This window comes from Opisthorchis viverrini (genome assembly GCF_000715545.1).
Source record: "Opisthorchis viverrini unplaced genomic scaffold opera_v5_238, whole genome shotgun sequence".
NCBI classification, from domain to species: Eukaryota; Metazoa; Platyhelminthes; class Trematoda; order Opisthorchiida; family Opisthorchiidae; genus Opisthorchis; species Opisthorchis viverrini.
The window spans coordinates 39,280-59,219 of NW_008751890.1; the positions used below are offsets into that span (position 1 = coordinate 39,280).

General features: G+C 40.1%; 2 protein-coding genes across 2 annotated transcripts in view; one reads left to right on the forward strand and one right to left on the reverse strand.

The window, feature by feature from the left end:
* Positions 1–19,940, reverse strand: part of T265_08732 (hypothetical protein) — a gene marked incomplete at both ends in the record, with an annotated part of 83,095 nt that overhangs the window by 26,545 nt on the left and 36,610 nt on the right. The window contains one exon of the mRNA XM_009174617.1: positions 749–804. Coding sequence (XP_009172881.1) covers positions 749–804 — 56 coding nt within the window. The remainder of the gene's footprint in view (positions 1–748; positions 805–19,940) is intronic.
* T265_08731 (hypothetical protein) overlaps positions 1–19,940 on the forward strand; it is a gene marked incomplete at both ends in the record, with an annotated part of 59,661 nt that overhangs the window by 12,671 nt on the left and 27,050 nt on the right. The window contains 5 exons of the mRNA XM_009174616.1: positions 588–754; positions 8,610–8,723; positions 13,348–13,453; positions 15,139–15,396; positions 19,704–19,778. Of these exons, the coding sequence (XP_009172880.1) occupies positions 588–754; positions 8,610–8,723; positions 13,348–13,453; positions 15,139–15,396; positions 19,704–19,778 (720 nt within the window). The remainder of the gene's footprint in view (positions 1–587; positions 755–8,609; positions 8,724–13,347; positions 13,454–15,138; positions 15,397–19,703; positions 19,779–19,940) is intronic.

The following is a 19,940-nucleotide window of genomic DNA, read 5'->3' on the forward strand; positions in this document are numbered from 1 at the left end:
TGATCACGTCACTAGCCATAAGGAATCTCACGGATTGGTTCCCTGACTGCCTTAAAACCCAATCAACCTACTTACTTACTCACTTGGCCTGACGAAGCTTTTGTGTCAAAAGCGAAACGATGCCCAGCAATAAATCCACCGACTGTTTACCAAACCCCTCTGAAACGAAAAAGGCTATCTTAAATTCAAAGGTTCCCGAAGACCAAACGGATTAGTTTAACATAAACTTCCTAAAACGTGGAGGGACCATAATTTTCCGCCCTGAATTTGCACACTCAACGAAGTGTAAAGCTTGAACCTTTCAAGATATATTTCTTTTTGCAGGAATGGTCCTAGATATTTGACTGAAATTCGAATGCAAGAAAAAGAAACACTTTATAAAAGATATTAGCTATAGCAACCTAAAATAATTTTGGAACTTATTCGTTTTATCTCTGACTACACCAAACCCATCGTGGAACCAGTTTACGGATATGAGCTTCATGGTTAGAATATTAAGGTTTGTGAAAGACGTTAATCTCAGTTAACCGAAAACTGCACTTCCTGTGACTATGCTTTTTGTTCTGCATCCCCGTGTTTTTTTTCAGTGTCCGAAAAATTATAAAGCAAGCAATCATGGAAAACGACTTCCTTAATCACTTGGCACAAGATCAATTGAACAATTTGATTGACTGCATGTACTTGATTGCTCATCGAGCCGGAGAAACCTTGATCAACGAGGGCGACTTTGGAGATTTGGTGTACGTACTTTTTGGTAAGGTACTTCTATTTCCTTGGTTTCATCCTTGTGAACTTGACCTCGAACTATCGAAGAAGAGTAGAAATGCCTAAATTTTAGTCTACTATTAGGTTGTAAAACCATCTTGAAGCAAGAAACTGGCAATCCTGAGGAGACTTACGAGCAAAAAGTCTGACTGACTGATACAAAGAATGCCAAAAGCCAGTCACGTTAATGTTATTGGTAAAATACGAGCCGAGAATCCGGTACCTTTCATTACAGGAATCGTGGTGCGCATGATAGCATCTGATGACAACAAAGTTCGAGGAGATGAAACCCCAGCATCCTCATCTTCGACATGTACCCTTGTGTTGACGAACAACCCACTCAGAGAATCTTTATGCACCGAAACAGGAAAAAGTATGCACAACTTGTGTGTTCATGACACCTTAGTATGAGACAACTGACGCAAGACAACAATGATAAAATCGCTAAAAGGCCCGTCAGGTACTTAGATAGAAGCCTTTAAAAATGATAATCAGAATTCATGGTAAGACGGGGTTGGACTTTCCTATTCATACAGTTATTCCACATTTTTCTGATTCGACAGAACTTCGAAGCGGCTGTGTCACCCATTCTCTTCGTAACGCAGGCTGAAATTTTGTGCTTGACGACTTTATGGCCAGGAAATTAATGTGGTTGTTTGGGTCGATAAACCACTACCTATGGCATCATGGTTGTGCAGTGAGACAAATGGTTTGCAGTGATTCGGCCATTCGAACACGCATCAGGTCAGTTCAGGACATTGTGGGCGATAGAAAGCATGACATATTGACAGAAGTCTAGCATCTAGAGTGCGAAGTAGAAGTGAACTGGCTTTGTAGATCGGCCAAATCGTCGGCCATTTTTCCTAATTTGTTGGTCAATCAAGGACATATTGGCAGTCACCTTTGTGCTTTCCACCATACCTGTTAACCTGGGCAGCTGTGTAAGTCCCGGTAGACTGGCTGGAGATAAGATTATTTCTTTAAGTGTAAAGGTCAGGACAGCTTTTGCCAACCACTGACACCCATGGCGATGACGTGACGTGAGTTTGTCTGTCAAGGGAAGAGTTTACACTACCGTGATGCGATCAGTATTGCTGTATGGATCAGGGACATGGCACATACTCGTAGGAGACATACGGAAGATGTCAGTGTTTGAACATCCGTGGCTCCAAAGTATTGGTTGGGTCTGATAAGAACATCGCATTAGTAATGCTGAGGTAAGTCAAATGGTCTTAGGAAGGAGGAACTCTCCCACGATAGATGAATTACTTTCGCTTCCTAGGTTGTGCTTGTTAAGTCATGTACTCCGCAAGCCAGAAGATCGTCTGCCTCGCAGAGCCATTTTGCCCAGCCCTGTGCTGAGTGGAAGCGACCAAGAGTTGGACAATGTATGACCTGGCAACGAAGTACGAAAACACCGACCAGTAAACTAAGTCGGGTGGGCATGTCCCGCCTCCCTGGATGGGAACCCCGGGACTCAAATCACCAGTGGTCATTGACATTAGCAGAAATGGCCCAATCGCACAGTCAGTGGCACTCGTGCATCAAAGCTATCGCCTTCAATGCGTAGCTACTCTATTCCCGAATAAAACTGAGCATGCCTTCTCTTCCGAGGCTTGGTTTTGTGTTGCACTTTACCGTTTTCCGGTGTTTGCAACTGTAACAGCTGGAACCAATATGCCTTTGGTGCACGGTTTGCAGTTGATAAGTTGATTCACTGATTGATTAACCTGGTGGCATAGTACACATTTTACTACATGCCGAAAGGAGGATTATCTTTATGGTATGAAGATTCTATGAAGAATGAAAGAGCTTTTGACCACTCAGTTTGTGGTTCTTAAATCACTTTGTCAAATTTAGTTAATAAATATCTCGAGCATCGAACGCGCATCTTACTTGTGTGTGGCTATTTTACCAATATCTATATTGAAAAGTGAAGAACACCGTGGGTTTCTTCACGTGGACTCGATCATATACCAATCTTAATCCAGCCGGTATTCCGTGGAGTTTGTTGATATCTGTAATGAACTGGCTTAATCATACCATTACATCGAACTTAATTCATTTAAATTGTTGTGTAGTTTCTACTTCCCTTATTGCTTTAGCTGGCTGTTCATTTGCAGTATTCATCAACTTTTTTAGTAAACTGCCGTCAGAGGTAATTAATTTTTTCAGTATTTCTGGATTTGGCCAAGCAACAAGGAAGAGTCCACTTTGTGTAAATGTAATACAAAGCTCATTTTTCCGCAGTTTGGTGGTCATATTTTGAAATATGATTGGCCTGCTCTTCCCAGCGGAAGTTCATTTGGCAACTAACATTCGACCATAGTAATCAGATTACAAAGGCAACCCAAAAACTATTAAGTATCACAGTAGCATCTCCATGAAAGACAGCGATTACACTTGATTAGCATGTCGCATCATTGAAAGGAGGACATGGTGTCTAATGTTACGCGCGACATCCACCAAGGTGCATAGCTGTTCAATTATATTCCTATTCAAGGGTATATGACAAGCGATCTTCCAGGATTTTCAGTGAAAATAGGAAGACCTAACTTGAGGTTCTCAATGACCCAGCCGGTGCAATTGATTTCGTCAGCGCTGTCTGATTTAAACTGGGCTCGTTAAATATACACACAGCTATAGTAGCCTTTGCAATATTCATACTGTTATAGCGAGTGTGATCTGATATCATCTACCTCAACGACGTCATTAGACTGGGTCACAGTGTTCCCCCCTCTGATCCATTCTACTGACGTGCACAATTATATGACTTGGATATATGTTACATCATCTAGCGAGCCTGGCTAGGTGAAGAGCTGTGCTAATTCATAGGCGAGACGGTCTATCCAAGGAATCATAGGACTAAGTACACCACTCTATGACTACCATAAAACAGGTTTACGTTGTTAACGATGTATGGGTAATGGACGTTTTGTGATTCTTTCTTATTTATTAAATTTTAACAAGCACGCTGAGATCCTTTCGGCATGTAGTAAAATGTGTACTATGCCACCAGGTTAATCAATCAGTGAATCAACTTATCAACTATAAACCGTGCGCCATAGGCATATTGGTTCCAGCTGCTACAGTTTCGATCGCCGGAAACGGTAAAGTGCAACACAAAACCAAGCCTCGGAAGCGAAGGCATGCTCAGTTTTATTCGGGAATAGGGTAGCTACGCATTGAAGGCGATAGCTTTGATGCACGAGTGCCACTGACTATGCGATTGGGCGGCAGTTTACTAAAAAGTTGGTGAATACTGCAAATGAACAGCCAGCTAAAGCAGTAAGGGGAAGTAGAACTACACAACAATTTAAATGAATTAAGTTCGATGTAATGGTATGATTAAGCCAGTTCATTACAGATATCAACAAACTCCACGGAATACCGGCTGGATTAAGATTGGTATATGATCGAGTCCACGTGAAGAAACCCACGGTGTTCTTCACTTTTCAATATAGATATTGGTAAAATAGCCACACACAAGTAAGATGCGCGTTCGATGCTCGAGATATTTATTAACTAAATTTGACAAAGTGATTTAAGAACCACAAACTGAGTGGTCAAAAGCTCTTTCATTCTTCATAGAATCTTCATACCATAAAGATAATCCTCCTTCTCCTGGAGCCACTCAGAGAAAACTTGAAGACCTTCTCGTATGTGAAAGCCACTTTTAATCGAAACATATTTTCTTGGTAATAAAGTTATTTCAAATTCAAACAAAGTTCTGCAAGCCTCATTCACTTCAGTTTGGATTCGCAAGACTAATAAAACGCTTACTAGAATTCCCTCGCGGGGTCTTTTCATTTTCATTTCCACAAACGTTCCCCCATATATGTGCCCTATTCTTGCCTTTGATGCCATCCTCAGTACACATTTTCGGAGTCACAAATGGGTGGAAATACGATTCTCTCTGCGTTGAAATCTGAGCTACAGGGCACACTTCAGTAGTATGGTAAAATTTTAATCAATCCCTGAATTCAATTATGCTCTTGTAGACGGATGACAGTTGTCTGCTGGCACATCTTAAAATGACGCCTGATTTTAAGATAGATAAACATAGTGCGTAATTACGGGACTCTGTAAAATACTATCGATATTTTTTTAGAATAATTATAAGAATGGTATCACCCCGCTTCAGTCAATAACTAATCTAAATTATTTGGCTGAAACACGATAGTCCAGGAGTCCTTGTACACAGCTGAGGACTCTTCGAAAAGGATCACCTTGTAGAGAAGTTAACGAGTTACAGCTTCGAATTTGATGCAATATTCTCACGGAGTGGGATTCTTGCAATATCCTCAACTATTTATTCAGATCCGCCTGCATGGCCTTAGAATTCTGAGAGTTGATCCAACATTTCATCGCTGGGTTTTGTTAAATAACTTCAGTTTTACACAGCATGATAGTGAGTGTCGATTCATTGAGGCCAGACGAGATGCACTGATCATGCTACTAACGGCTTGTAGGGCCTTTTCTTCTTAAATTGTAGTGCGAACTAAGAGATAATTGGTCCTTTGAGAGTAAGTTATGAAAACATATTTCTGGACGAAAGAGCCATTCAAGCATTTTAATCATATCCACTTTCTAAGTGTGACAGTACCATGCACAAATGTCCGCTTTTCTGGAACGGAACAGTGCGCGCGCATTATCGATTGCCGTACGGTACAGCGGTGCCTCATCTTAAGGCCAATACAAAGCTGTTATTTTTGGAGGTCGGTCGCATACGCATACATAATGACAGATGAGATCTGGTAGGTTTTTATCAGTCCAGGTCACATATCGATTGGATTGGCAAATCAATAAGTTTGCTGTTGAGTAAAGTACTGAAGCGTTGTTGCATTATCACCGCCTATATCAGGACTTTTGCTCTGTTTGGTGTTTATTAGGTTAGATACAGTATGTGTTAGTGCTCCAATCAAGTCAATAAACTAGTTTCTATCTTCGACGGTTGTATGTGAGAAGATTCACGATGCATAGTGCAAGAAAAAAGTGTTTTTCATGAACCATCGCTGCAACATAAGTGTTGTTTAACCCTGGAGTTTCTGTAATTTGTTGAAAAAAACCAGAAGTCCATCGTAAAGCTACTACATTCTTTTCGTATTTCGAGTCCGTTTACAACTATACTTTATCCAGAATTCCGGATATTTGCCAGCATGGTATAAACAATTTTCAATAGTCATTTCACTGAAGATGTCAACAGTTTTCAAACTCACCAATGCAGTTACATTAGCCTATGCGTTTGTCATGTATTTCTTACGGTTCCTTGGGTTTGAATTGTTTTACAATACTCTTAGCCTGACCCAATTTATTCATCAGCGTCTGTAATTGTTTGTATTCTGCACATAATTCTATTGCCTACCTAATTAGCATTGGTAACTTGAGACAACTTTGCTCGTTCTAATAAGCATACAATTAGAAAGCCAGATTCGTACAAAACGTTCCCATTTAATTAACTGTCCATTACACCGTAGACCAATCCACAGATAAATGCTATTTACAGCTGGATGAGTGAATGCACATTGGTGATTTTAAATCGACCATGTCTTCGTAAGCCTATCTCCGGTGTGCACAGAGTGGGTGCATTATATTTCGTGAATCGGGGTCGAATATTGCTAACTTTCACAACTTGGCGTGATTACCTATCCAAGTTCGGAATTCCAGTTTTGAACAGACGTAGATCAAATCTCAGACCAGGTGAATTCCAGACGCGGACAATTAACAATATGTGAAGGAAATGGGCACCAAGAATGAACCAGAACACGTTACCTGGAAGCGGACCATAAGGCACACCTGACGGTAAACTCAACTCCCGAGGTTATTTATTCATTAAAACTGGTGTTCCAAACAAATGTAATGGAGTGGTAACGTAAGATATAGTAATAATCGCTGGATAACGAGATGCTCAACCACATGACACTGTTTGACCCCTTTGGAACCTAGCTGATGGACCATGGATAGTAATTTCAGCACAACTTCACGTGAAACAGTAGTGTATGCCCGTTAACCTCACCTCTCACCTCCCGATGAGCACAATAAAAATGAGCATTTTATTCTGCATGAGGAAACCGGTATCCTACTGCATGATTCACAGTATCGTTCCTTCAAATCCCAGCAATCTTGTTACTTCTGGCACCTGTTGTAACAAATAGCGCTTAGTCAGTGTGAATAATGAATCGGATTGCTGGAATAAACAATCTATCTTTATCGGCGCTTCAAATCTGCGCCTTCATTCAAGCATAGCTGATTTCACTGAACGATCAAGAACACCATCCTTCGGGTTCAAAGAATTCTTCCACGTATATGGCCCTTCAAGTTCTCCAATGTGCCCAGGTAGCTTTGAAGCCACTCAGCTTTTAAATACTCGACTGATTAATCAAATTAAATGAGGTAGTGTGGGGATACAGGTGAGTAAAGGTAGGATGGCGGATTGTATTCACTGGTGTCGCGTCGAGGAATGATCTATCATTTTTTTCTTGTCACCTGACTTGGGGCAGTAAGTTCAAATATACTGTATAATGGCAAACGCTTTGCTGAATGTATTACTTTTACACTTGCAATCTGAAATCGCGAATTCTGATGACCATGTCCTGTGCAATATTAACCACTTAAAATTCCTATGGTAGCTTTAGTTGAGCCTCCTGGGTTACACCGGATGCTACCGCAGGATCAACTTCTAGACCTGTATGCCAATGAGGGGGGAATATATTCTGGAAGCAAGATGTCGCCAGCCTACTTGGTGAGCTTCATCGGGGTACGTGCCTTGTTAGAAACACACGATGGTTGTTTAGAGAGGTTGCTGCATTTGCCCGAACATGATAGGTTTAAATTTAATTGCCAGCTATGAAGGTTGAAAGTGCGCTTGAATAGCTTAGCGACCTCATCTGCAGTACGTATCTCACAAAACTCCGGAGAGTCTTCAATCCGCGACTTGCCGGCCAGCAGTTTTAACAGTAAACCATTCGGCCACGAGTGGCTGATCAGCAGTGTGATTAAATCGCACTAAGATAGGATATAGCGACGCTCATCATTCAATTACGGAATCCACATCACACAGTCACACGTGTTGACCGGCACTTCGAGCAACAACTTCTCAGGTGGAAGCTTTTAGGCTGTTCAGCATAGATTAACTTCACTTACAGGGCGAAATCTCTACAAAATACCCAAATCTCTCAACACTACCAACAAGCTTAGCGACCCCGTGTGACTTTGTTCATCTAATCAAAGCAACTGAGACAGTCATGAGTATACTAGAATTATTCGCATCAGGAAGAGAACGTTTTCGCAGCGACAGTTTTGAATGCACAAAGGAATGTGGAACGGACACTATATTCATGTCTTCAGTACTGCACTCCTGAAGATTGAACGAGTTTCGGTGCCTTGGCTGTTCAGCAGGTGTTTTGTATGTTTATACACTACACAGTCAGGGGTGACTTGACATACTGGCTAGATTAATTTATACTTTTTCAGCTCACCTCAAAACTGCTTGGGTATTTAGGCGATATCACAATCTGATCCACCGTGACTGTACAGGTGGCCCAATACTGGTCACCAACTGTGGAGATATCAGACGGAAGCTTGGCAAATAAGTTTGTGCCTCATGCGTTGAGGAATAAATTTATGTGATACCACTGAATTAGTCAATAAAGAATCCGTCCAGAAAGAAGAAAGCTAGTCGTCTACACCCAGTCACCTTTTACTCAGTATACCCTGGATTTCCCAGTTCTCAATAAATGAATGTACATGATCCTAAGAAATCAGCTGCAAATGTTTGTTCTGTAAAACAGAACAGTGCAAACCCTGTACAGTTAAAACAAGTGTCATTTCCTCACTCTTTTCAGACGGAGTCCTGGAAATTTGGAAGGATGGAGTGAAAGTTCGAGACGTCAACAGATGCACTGTACTTGGTGAACTAGCCGTCCTCTACAACTGTGAAAGGACAGCAACTGTAAAAGGTGAGCTTCCGTAATAGGCACTCCTTGGATAACACTGCTTGACTGCGTGGTTTTCGGTAGTTCATAATTTCTAAGCAGACGTGTTTTTCATTACCACACTGGGATAAGCACTTCTTGAAGAGTGAAGGTTTGGGAGTAGTGATGATGCAAATGTTTGGGTGAAACTGCGAACATTCTCAAGATAACTTTTGCATCTTGACCACCGAGCTATCGCGAGCTCACGTGAGAAGAATAGCAAGTATTTGGCACTCGTATGAGGACAAAAACATCAGAAATTCCACGAACTCAGATCGTTTGTTTGAACAAGAAAAACCACTTGTGATTGAAAGAAGATTTCCAACAACATTTTTTGCGTGGGATTTTTCACAAAACAAAAATAAATAACTTGCACAGAATCTGTGGAAATTTTTTAGTTCACCTCGATACTATATAGCAAGTATACAGTTTTCAGAATTAGTTCGAAAATTTAATTTTTCCTGGCTAAATTCGGATTTTAGGGTAGAAGCAATAAAATTACTAGTTTTGGCGCGATTATTTTTGCGGATCTCATACCTTGCATTACGGGAAACAAACTCCAATTTTTTAGTTTGCTCCATTCTAAAACGTTGTTGTGAATCGGCAGCTGGTGGAATGAATCTACTAAGTATGTGTGGGCCCAATAACGTTTTGAAACCAATGAAATCCACTGCTGTTTTGGTGTGTAGCATCTAGGTCCGTCGGACTTCAGCCCAAGGTGGGTTTAGTGTCTAACACGTCTTTTAGGAGCAAAGACTTACATATCAAAAACCCATAATTCGCATGCGCTTTAGGGGGTTTAAATATTCTGGTTACTTATGTTCACTTGTATGCAGACGTAAAAGTCCTGAAAAAATTTTCATCAGTCTTGCAGAACCAATTCTTCTCTTGTGATCAACCAGTAGTATGACTAATCCACAAAAGAAGGTTTGTTTAATTATACATTATCCTCATAATTATGCACCAGAAAATGTTATTTTCTTGCGCTACCAAGAGAATTTCCACGCGTTTAAGTTGTGTTTCCTACAGCAAGAGAGAATTATTTGTCTTGACAGTCTATGATATGTAAAAATCATATTCAATACATTGTTTGATGTTCTTTTAATTAATGAAACAAGTCTCCTATCCTTGACTGTAAGAAAGACCATAACCACTATCCACACTAACATTGAACATGTGAATTGGTAATCCACAAGAATGCGGCGCTCACTCTAACTGTTGTAGGTTTTATTGTTATCAGGATTTAGCGGCCGGAACTAATAAGAATTTTAACCTGATTTTCGTGAACTTCCTCAATCCAAAAGAGGACTCGGGGCATAGGATTTAAGGTGAGACAGTACGAAAAAGGACTGGCGAATTTGAAGGTAAATTTTTACTGAAGTTAGACACGCATGAAAATTAGAGACATACATATCATATGTAGGTTTTTAGAGCGAGACCGTTGCCATGGGAAGCTCATTGAAACCTTGCTAAAAGTTAGGTATCAGATCACAGAAACAGGGACATTTGTATTGCCAGCAAATAAGGGTTTCTGTTTTGGCCCTTTGGTATGTGTTGAAATGGTCCTAAATGGAAAAGGCAGTTTTGGCTGTTGGGCGCTTGAAAGGACAGAAAAAATACAACCACAGCGAATGTTTTCTGGCCACAAGTTGGTGATATCCTTACCTATTCTACTGCTCCTCGGACATACACCGCGACAATACTTTTGATCTAACGGACCAAGAGTTATACAGTAAATCTAAGCTGGGAAGGCACATGAATTTTCAAGCCCCGCTCTTAAGTTATGAGGTGATGGTATAAAGTTCCAACACCTGGAATTAAGAACAGATGAATTAAATGACAGAGAACTATCTGAAGTTACCTGAGATGGCGATTTCCAAGCACCTGATCTTGACGGGCCTTCGACCGTGAGCTTTCGTAAACTGCTGTAAATGAAGTACCTTAGTATTCCATAACCATAAAAGCTCCTGAATCATTCCCTTGAGTTCAATAACTAGGGTCTGTAAGTAGCGAGAAACATTACACCACGGGTTAAATGGAAAAGGTGAAACAGCCAAAAATGGAACTGGTTACTAACAGAAAGACAAAGAAAAAACGTCCAGTTGGAGAATACTAGACAACGTGATACCTGTAAACTGGGCGTTGTGTAATCAGAAAGTCAGGTGAACCACATCCATCACGATACCTGGAGTAAATTGGCAGTAAAACTTCAAGTTTGACGTACTCATGTAATCCAGAGAAAAGGCCAAAACTATCTCATTATTATGGGCGCTTGGAAAAGCGATCTGGTCCACTAATAAAAAACTCAAACACCAATTTGACAGTAAATCTTGTTACAAGTCGGTTATTTTTATTTGAAGAATTTCCGCAAATCCATTCCAAAAGTGCGGATACGTAGTAGGGATAAATAGTTTGAAGAAAATTTCCTTTGGAGTCTCTGAACATCTACTAGTATTTGAGTACAGTGACACTAAATAAAGGAAGCAATCACCCGTTCAGTGAGAAAATTCACTTCTCCGACCTCTACTTAAATAGTACTTACAGTATGGCAGTATTTTTTGCTCTCTGTTGGTCGATTCACGAAGACTGTCGAAAATTTACTGGTGATATCACACGGTACCGTTAGTCGCTACGCGTTCGCGGAGGAGGTCATTTCTATGTGTAGCTTTTACCTACCTCTTCAGAGCAACTGATCTCCTTTGCCAGCCTGTTTGCATGCCTTTTTCTCAAAACATTTGGGTATTTGCTTTACTTAGCTGGTCAAGAAGAAGTGAGAAAGATCGATAAAATATCCTTCAAATGTTTTATCCGTCGCATCAAAACGGAAACGCAGAATCAAAGTCCCAGATCAGTGGTTCACAATATGCTGAGGGAGGTAGATATCAAATACTGAAAAAAATTAATAAACAGAAAGCATATGCATCGGATATCTGCGTTTTTCTTGTATTCCTGTTTGACTTTTAAATTTAGGTAGGTCTTCGTGCTTTCACCTAATGCTGTCAGTCCTCCTGAAGTAGTAATAACACGTCGATGTAGTATCGATTTCTGGTACCAAAATGGACGTTGGCGTATTCTGAATAGTGTAAATGAACATTGGCTCGCATGTGCGGATGGACATTTTTACAGATTTGTTCAGGCTTTAGCAAAGCTCACCCTCTTTGGAAAGTCACGTTATCGCTCCTAGTTTGGTATTAGTTCTCGAACAATCCTAGCTCATCAGTTGCTTTAATGCTTCCGGGTGAACAACAATTATGGGCTTTGTTGAAGTTATTAGGGCGTTGTAATATGTTTACCAGCCGGGTCTGAGATCTGCAGTAGATGGACGTGAAGGAAAATAAACTTCTACAAGCTTGGTACATTCGGGTACATTACATACTTTGCATTATGTGACTTGGATGTGATTAGCCTAATTTTACAGTGACGGTGTAAAAATTACTCATGCTCACCACCCATACAGAGAAGGTAGTCTAAAAAAATAGAACATTGTAGCGTTCACTTCTGTCACGGTAACCCGTTGGATTAATCCACCGTGGAAACAAGTGGAAATAAGAAGATAATTTTTCCAAATTCACAATAAATATGCGCGAACAATTTTGCGCCTGATTAACAAGTGTGACGTGTACCCAGCATGGGTGTCTTCACGGTACAACGAATCGTTCAGACTTGCATGGGCAGAGTAATAGATGTGTTACGCAAATGACCATGTGAAGACCGATGGATTTGCAAAATTAGAAAATTTCAAGTACATATGGAAGTTTGATGTCATCCTACTGCCAGGTTATCCAGATAATACTCCTTGATTACCAGCTAAAAGAATGATTTTACCAGAATAGTCATCAGACTCAAGTGGAGGATTTATTAGCTGTTACGTCAGAGGCACTGAATTTTATCAGCGGTTTATCCAACACAACACAGTTTTACCCCATTTCTAGAGTTATAATCGAAAAGTTCGGTAGATTTCACGTTTTTCAGAAGGGTTTACCATTATTTCGGACATTCCCTAGTGGTAAGCTTGTTACCTGTCAGCTATCGATTTTTCGTGGGATCGGACCAACTAATAGGGAGATACAAACCTCTAAGTGAAACCGGATAAACTAAAGTTGAATAATTGGCATTAGTAGGCAATTCTAGAATATTGCCTCTAACTCTCCAAGTAGTTAGTGACCGAAGAAAAAAACGATACATAAAACTCGGTTTGAACTTACAGGAATATCAGCATCAAGTCAAGTAATCAGGTAAACTAATTAGTCCACCTCCAGTGGCATACAGAAAAAATGAAGAAAATGAAATTCCACCCAGGGAAGCAAGACCAAACCTCACCATTTGTTACTTCCTGATCATTCGGTCGATAGGGACCTAGAATGGCATTTTATTAAGCACTGTTCTATTCTTAAGTGGAAGTTGTGCGACACACCGCAGACCTGATCTTTGGTAAAATTAAGTTGATCTCTAATGACTGAGTGAATAAAAGGTCAACAGACCGTTGGTAAATTCAACAGGAGTTTTTCCAGTCCTGCCTAAAACGACTTACGTCCATCAAAACTTAACCAACCGGATTTTACGCGAGACCATTACACTCCATAATCCCTTTCTCTTTTCGACATCTTAGCGGCAACCGCCTGTCGGTTATGGGCAATTGACCGGAAATCTTTCCAGACTATACTCCGCAAAAAGAACATCCAGAGGCTTCAAAGCAGATTGGCTTTTTTGAGAAGGTAAGTAAACCTACATGTTAGACAAAAGTTGTATTAAAATAACTATCAGCTGGGTTTCTGGCTTGGACGTATTTGCAGAGTTTCGTCCTGCGACTCTCTTAGATTTTGACGTGACCTGCATACCACTCTTCTTTCCCGAAATTAATGATTGAATCTTAAATTGAAATGCGTTTCATGTTTGATCGGGCAACTGACCTTCAAGTGCATCGTCTTGATATGTTGCTAGGCGGTGGTATGAACGCGCACAGCCTGTTGAGCGGGTCAATCAAATTTGGTTTATAAGTGGGTCCATCGGCAGTAACTGGGCACAGCATCCGGGAAGGCTCAAACACAGAAACCCCAGTTGTAAGCATGTGCGCCCAGTCCAATTCACCACCAGTTTGGGGACACTCAGTAGGTCAACCGTAAGTGTATTGCATATCAAATAAGTGTATTTAAGTTTGAGACGGAATCCGAAAGTGATGACAGTTTACACAGGCAGAAGATACTTGCGTTCCTGCTTCCTTGCGTGCGTGAACGGCTAACATGAACCAAATTATTTAAACTGTTACAAACTTGGAGAATCCTTGCCGGTACTGCAAAACGCGTGATGAGATGATCTTTTGTTTGCGGTATCTAAATTTTCTGAATGTTTCTGCTGTACATAGTTCGGACATGAATGTATTCAGTATGTAGATGCACTGTCAGTAAGCGGGGGCAAAGCAATCAGGAGTTTTATATGGACAAAATCACTAAACAGCTTGGATAAATATCAAATACACAGTGAATGCGCAAAGGTAAGCAGTGACTAAGAAATTGACCGGGGAGAAGTTCAGATGGCTATTTGTGAACGCAAAAACTTTGAATCTTTTCCGTTGCACAGTAAAGATGTGACTAAATACGGACCTAGAATGAGTTGGATCACAGCCGAAATTTACGAAATTAACACAAAGTCGATAATCCTGTTTGATTTGTGTGCCAAAGTGCTTTGAGCTAATTAACCGTCTCGGATATTGCGGCACCAAAACTGAATATCTGCACAGAATGTATGCCACAGGCGCAAGAGCTACAATGATCATCGTATGGTTGGTGTGCCCAAAGTTATGTTCTTTTCAGAATTTTACTGATGTCTGAAGAGAAAACAGCGTTCAGTTTAACTGTCACAATGAGTGTACAATACTGAAAAATTGAACATTCTCTAGGATGCCTCAGCTCAGTGCCGTTGATTGAAGACTCCGATCTAAACCTTCGGATTCAGTTGCGTTTGTTTTGTACTAGAAAAAATTCTTATGAGAGGATTTAAATCACTTATCGTCATATCGTCACAAAGGCGTCCTACTGGCGCAACAACCTAGGGAATTCAACTATGGATATTACGCGTGCTTCGTCACACACCTGCCTAGATGATCTGAGTTTGATATAGGCTGTGTATTTGAACACATAGAAAAGTGCATCATACATCTTTTAATATGAATACGCTTTTCCTGAAAATAAGCTGGAGAACATTGATGGCTACAGTGGCTGTTTGGCAAGTCTAATTGGAGCGTTCTCCCTACATCTTTTGTTTTACGACATCCCTCTCTGGGACAAATACTGGCTGTTTGTCTAATTGGAGCGTTCTCCCTACATCTTTTGTTTTACGACATCCCTCTCTGGGACAAATACAGTATGACAATGTGAATCACATCTACCGTTTTCCATTCAAGTGTGCCAACGTTCCATGACCTGCCCGATACCACTTTGTCCCAAATGGCCGATCAGTTGACTGAGGTACGCTACGCACCAAATGAATACGTCATCCGTCAGGGTGCCCGAGGTGACAACTTCTACATTGTGTGTCAAGGGCAAGTGCATGTAACCGTGCAAGAAGTTGAAAAATCTGGTGAGATCAACACGTCCACAAAGCCAAAGTTTATTCGCACACTAGGACGTGGAGAGTGGTTTGGAGAAATGGCACTGAAAGGGTGAGTAACATCTTTTCGCACTTTGAGGTCGACCGCAATTATGGAATGCCTTGGGAATTGCCTGCTAGATTAAAGACAATACACACTTTTTAGTTACCTGGTAAATTCGAACTCTTCTTTCTTACGAACTCAGGGTCACTTTAAGGTTATAAGAATTCTCACAAAGTTAAAAAATACTTGGAAAAAGCCTACCTAGATAAGGGTTGGAAGAGAAGCCAAACTAACTGCAAAAGTATCTGCCAAACGCTCAACTACAAGCAGTTCATAAGTACCCGTTAAGCCCTTGTTTCTTATAATATCTCGCGATAACCATAAATGGTAAGCCCACAAGCTAACTTTGTGGCGCTGTTCATCAGATCCTTCATGTTTAAGGTTAATAAGATTTGAGATAATCCAGAGGTGTTTACGGCACGCGTTTTTTTCAGAAACTTGCAACAGAGTGATCAGTCTTTGCCACGATGCACTTCTGCCCTCAGTTGATAAAAGTAGTCGAAAGAGTTTGTGAAAAGCGTTTGAAGCTATTATTATTAGTGTTTTAAAGTAAGTTGAGTGACAAATCATCTGGTTCAGTGAAAACACAACGACAATTTACGACTCCAAACTTCTGGCCCCGCAACAAACGAATTGAACTAGATTTCCGCCTTATGTATGAACAGAATGGCATACTAATTTGCTTACAAGTTATTTTTATTGTACCTGGGTTAAAACTGGGAAAAGCCAAGTCCCTTAATACAAGGAGTCAGCGGTCTTTATATCAATTCACTAGGCGTAGTGCTACAAGAGTGAATTTATGATTATCCATCATTACATTATGGATTTTTTTCCTGACCAAATCGATAAATACTAGCTACCTGTTAGATCGCGCGAACAATGGACTGCTCCGTGTACACTGAGGATACAGTCAATATCAGTCACATTCTCGGAATGCAACTTTGTGAGCAGTAAACGTTTCTCAACCCCTCAACCAATATTTACTTCTGCCTTCGAAAATCCTTAGAACATTTTGAATTAAGCGGAATGAACAGCGCCGTAGGTTCCACTTCCTTAGTAAATAGCTCCCTGTGACTTTATCGGTCTCTTTTGTCGATTTGTGAATCAAACATAAACGACATTTCATAACGATTACCAGGTCCAGTTCCATAATGTTCTCTGGGTTTATTTTGATTTTCTTGTTTAAGTCCTTATCTTCCTTAAGCGCCGTATAGCTATTATCATATTAAAAATTATTCATTTTCGAGATTTGAAGTCATAAGGACGGCAGTTTGTTGTGTTTTCCTCCAAAAGTCGACCTGTTTTTGGGACAAGTTGCTTACCAATGTCAAGAAATCTCAAGTTACTCTCATTATCAATTCATCATCCCCTCATCGTAAACCAGTCACCAGATATTAGCTTCATTCAAACCGGCCAAAATCACACGTGACTTATACCCGGAACTAAATTTTGGACTACTGTGTTAGAATGTACATAGCAGGTATGTATAATTTGCTCCAATGCTACACAATCTGCTGAGACTTAGAAATAATGGTGAATGAGCATGAATATTTGTTCTGCTAATGAAAAGTTTTAGGAGACTGATGAACGGGGAGAGTATGTTAAAATAACAGGAGGATAATGATAGCGACACGGTGTGTGTCTTCCATTTCCGTTAGCCGAGGTCATCAAGTATTCAAATGCATATTTCGAAGGGCTATTCATAACATTAAAGAAAACAAGTATACCCTGCAAAAGAGTGGAGGTCATCTCGTGGTAGTGCCATGGTGTTGCCCAGCATCAATTGCCATGCATAAAGTGTAGGTTTTTTATTCCTGAAATCATTATTCTAAAAGCGCTGCTTGTAGATAAATCAACGGCGTTGTTGTAGTAGAATTGGAACACATGTTTGGGTATGGTGAAATTATTTTCACAAATGGTAAAAAACAGCCGATAGGGTTATTTTGATTTTACTTGGAGCCGAATTCACTTCTAGATCAACCTTCCTCAATTTTGTGTTTTTTTTTCCGACAGAGACACGTTACGAACTGCCAACATTGTGGCTGGGGAGCCAGACGGTGTCACCTGTTTGACACTCGATCTTGAGTAAGTCGTCTTTGCTAACTATTTTAAATGTTCGTACCGTTTATTTGTGAATAATAAACGATCAGCATATGAAAAAGTAGACAATCGCAACTTAGTCTGGGTAAAGATATAGCATCACAGCTTACGAGTGAATGCCTATCTAATTTTGCTGCCGATTTTCAGCTACTTCCTCATATCAAACTTTAGAGGTTTATACGCAAAAACGTTCTTGATTATTGGTGTGAAATTCAACCTTCGGATAGTCTGCTGGGACACTCTGCTCAAAAGTTAAACTAAGACTTTTAAACACCCTTTAGTTTGGGGAATGTTGGCATCGGTTAAATTCACTTCGAACGTATTCTACTTTACACGCTCGGTGGGATATGTACGTTTATTTTTAAAGCGAGGGCATCATTATGGAGAAAAATTCAGCAGCTGTTTTCGTTAGGGAACAGGTTTGCCCACGGGGGGAACGCTTGTCGTCTACCTTGTAGCCTTGCCCCACTATATTTCAGCTATTTGGTTGACCAAGATTTGATATATACCGCATTAGTTTTTCATGTTAATGCATGGCAATGTTTTTTGTTGATATATTTAAATATAAATTCGACAGATGTGAAGGAAAACTTTCTTGAGGCTCCTCTACCAAAGATTGTCAGCTACTGATGTACCGTATTTTCACTGTTTTTGAGGTTACTTCCGGCAACTGAGATTAAATTGCCTAAACATAGAGGTGTTGGTCGAATCACCTGAAGATGTACCACCTAGCCCAGAACAATAAGCAGACCTTATTCAGTTGCAATGCTGGCTGCTCTCTTGCTTGCGCCGCCTCTCACTTGGGTTCCGGCTGAATGATTCACCTTTGTTTTTTATTAGCTAAATTAAGGCAACCATTGTGGTAGTGAATCCGTTTTGCAGCTTATCAACACACAGTTTGTTGTTGCCAGGTAACTGCAATCTTTCAATCAATCCTAACTGGCTAGACAAATGTAACGCTATGGGTATGACGTTGCGATCAGTAGTTCGGAGTAGACAAAAAATTAAGTGAAGCGTGGACGACTCGGCTTCCATATCACCACAACCCATCCGTAACAATTGATCTCGTTCATGGGGTAATGAATGTGAAAACATAACCTGTCGGATAGTGACGTGTCTGCCATCTACAAATGAATCGTAATGGAAAAACTTGAAGGAGATTTTAGACAGTAATATCGTTAGATCACAGTAGATATAGTTATTTAGGTTCTGGTTGGCGTTACCGCTTAGTAGTGTTATTTCATGGTAGTTGGCTGAAGCAAACACCAATAATTGTACTTATGCATAAATCCCGAAAAAAACCCACAGTGTTTTGACGTTCCTATGTGGTACACGTAAACTGAAGACCATTGAGTTAAAAAAAAACATTCAAATGTGTCGTTTATTATTTTAGGAAAGTCAGATATCTGGCAACTAGGCAGTCTACAACAAATTACGCAATACATATTTTACAATATTAGTTTTGATAATTCAAGATAGGAAATGATTCATTGATCAACAGGGTGATAATTTCATTGCAGCACGATCCGTTTTTCGCTCGGTTACTTTTAACTCCGAAATGGGAATCTTTCAGATGAAAAAATAGTGAAAAATAGTGCCCCAAAAAGCTTCGCACGAAACTTGATCGAATACATTATACAGAACTCTCAAGGAACCTTACTATGGCGTGCAAGATAATGTGAAAAACATTTAGTTGATAGAGAATAAACGTTTCAAATGGGTTCTGGTAGTTTTATTAAACATTAAGTCAGTTTATAATGAGTCCGGCGGTTTTCGTGTGCAGATAGCCTTACATTTGCAAAGCCATTAGGGAACTCCTGTTTCAACTTCCTAATCGTGGCCGACAGAACTGCTTTAGTATAGTTTTTTCTTATGCTATTGTAGGGGAGTGAAACATCACTTTTACAAAGTTTTAGAATCTTCGCAACTTGTATTAAAATTTACGAAGTTGTATGCGTTGGTGAAAGGGCCCTGATTATTTTGGTATAACAAAAAGTAGTTTGATTTGGTGAGTCATGAACGCGGAAAACTGGACAATGTTTGGTTTAAACTAGTCTGAAGTATTTACGAGGTATAATATAAACAACTAAAGTCGAGTTGACCTGAATATCGAGCAAATCAAAATAAAAGTGTCGCTATTGATGCAGATTTTATTAACTGGATTAAAACATTTTGCGTTTATATTCTAAAATTCATCAAACTGTGCTGCTTTTCAGTTCATACAATGCGCTGATAGGAGATTTGGAAGCGCTGCAACGTCACTATGCTGATTTGAAAATCCGTCAAGTTTCGTAAGTGACTTGATGTACATTTTTATTTGCTGGCTCGTTTTTTTAAGTTTTTGGTCTGACGGGTAACCTGAAAAGTTGAATGTTACCTTCCACATTATTTTACGGCAAACCAGTCCATAGACGTGAAAAATATTAGTGTTATTCATATGGCGCGCATAAATT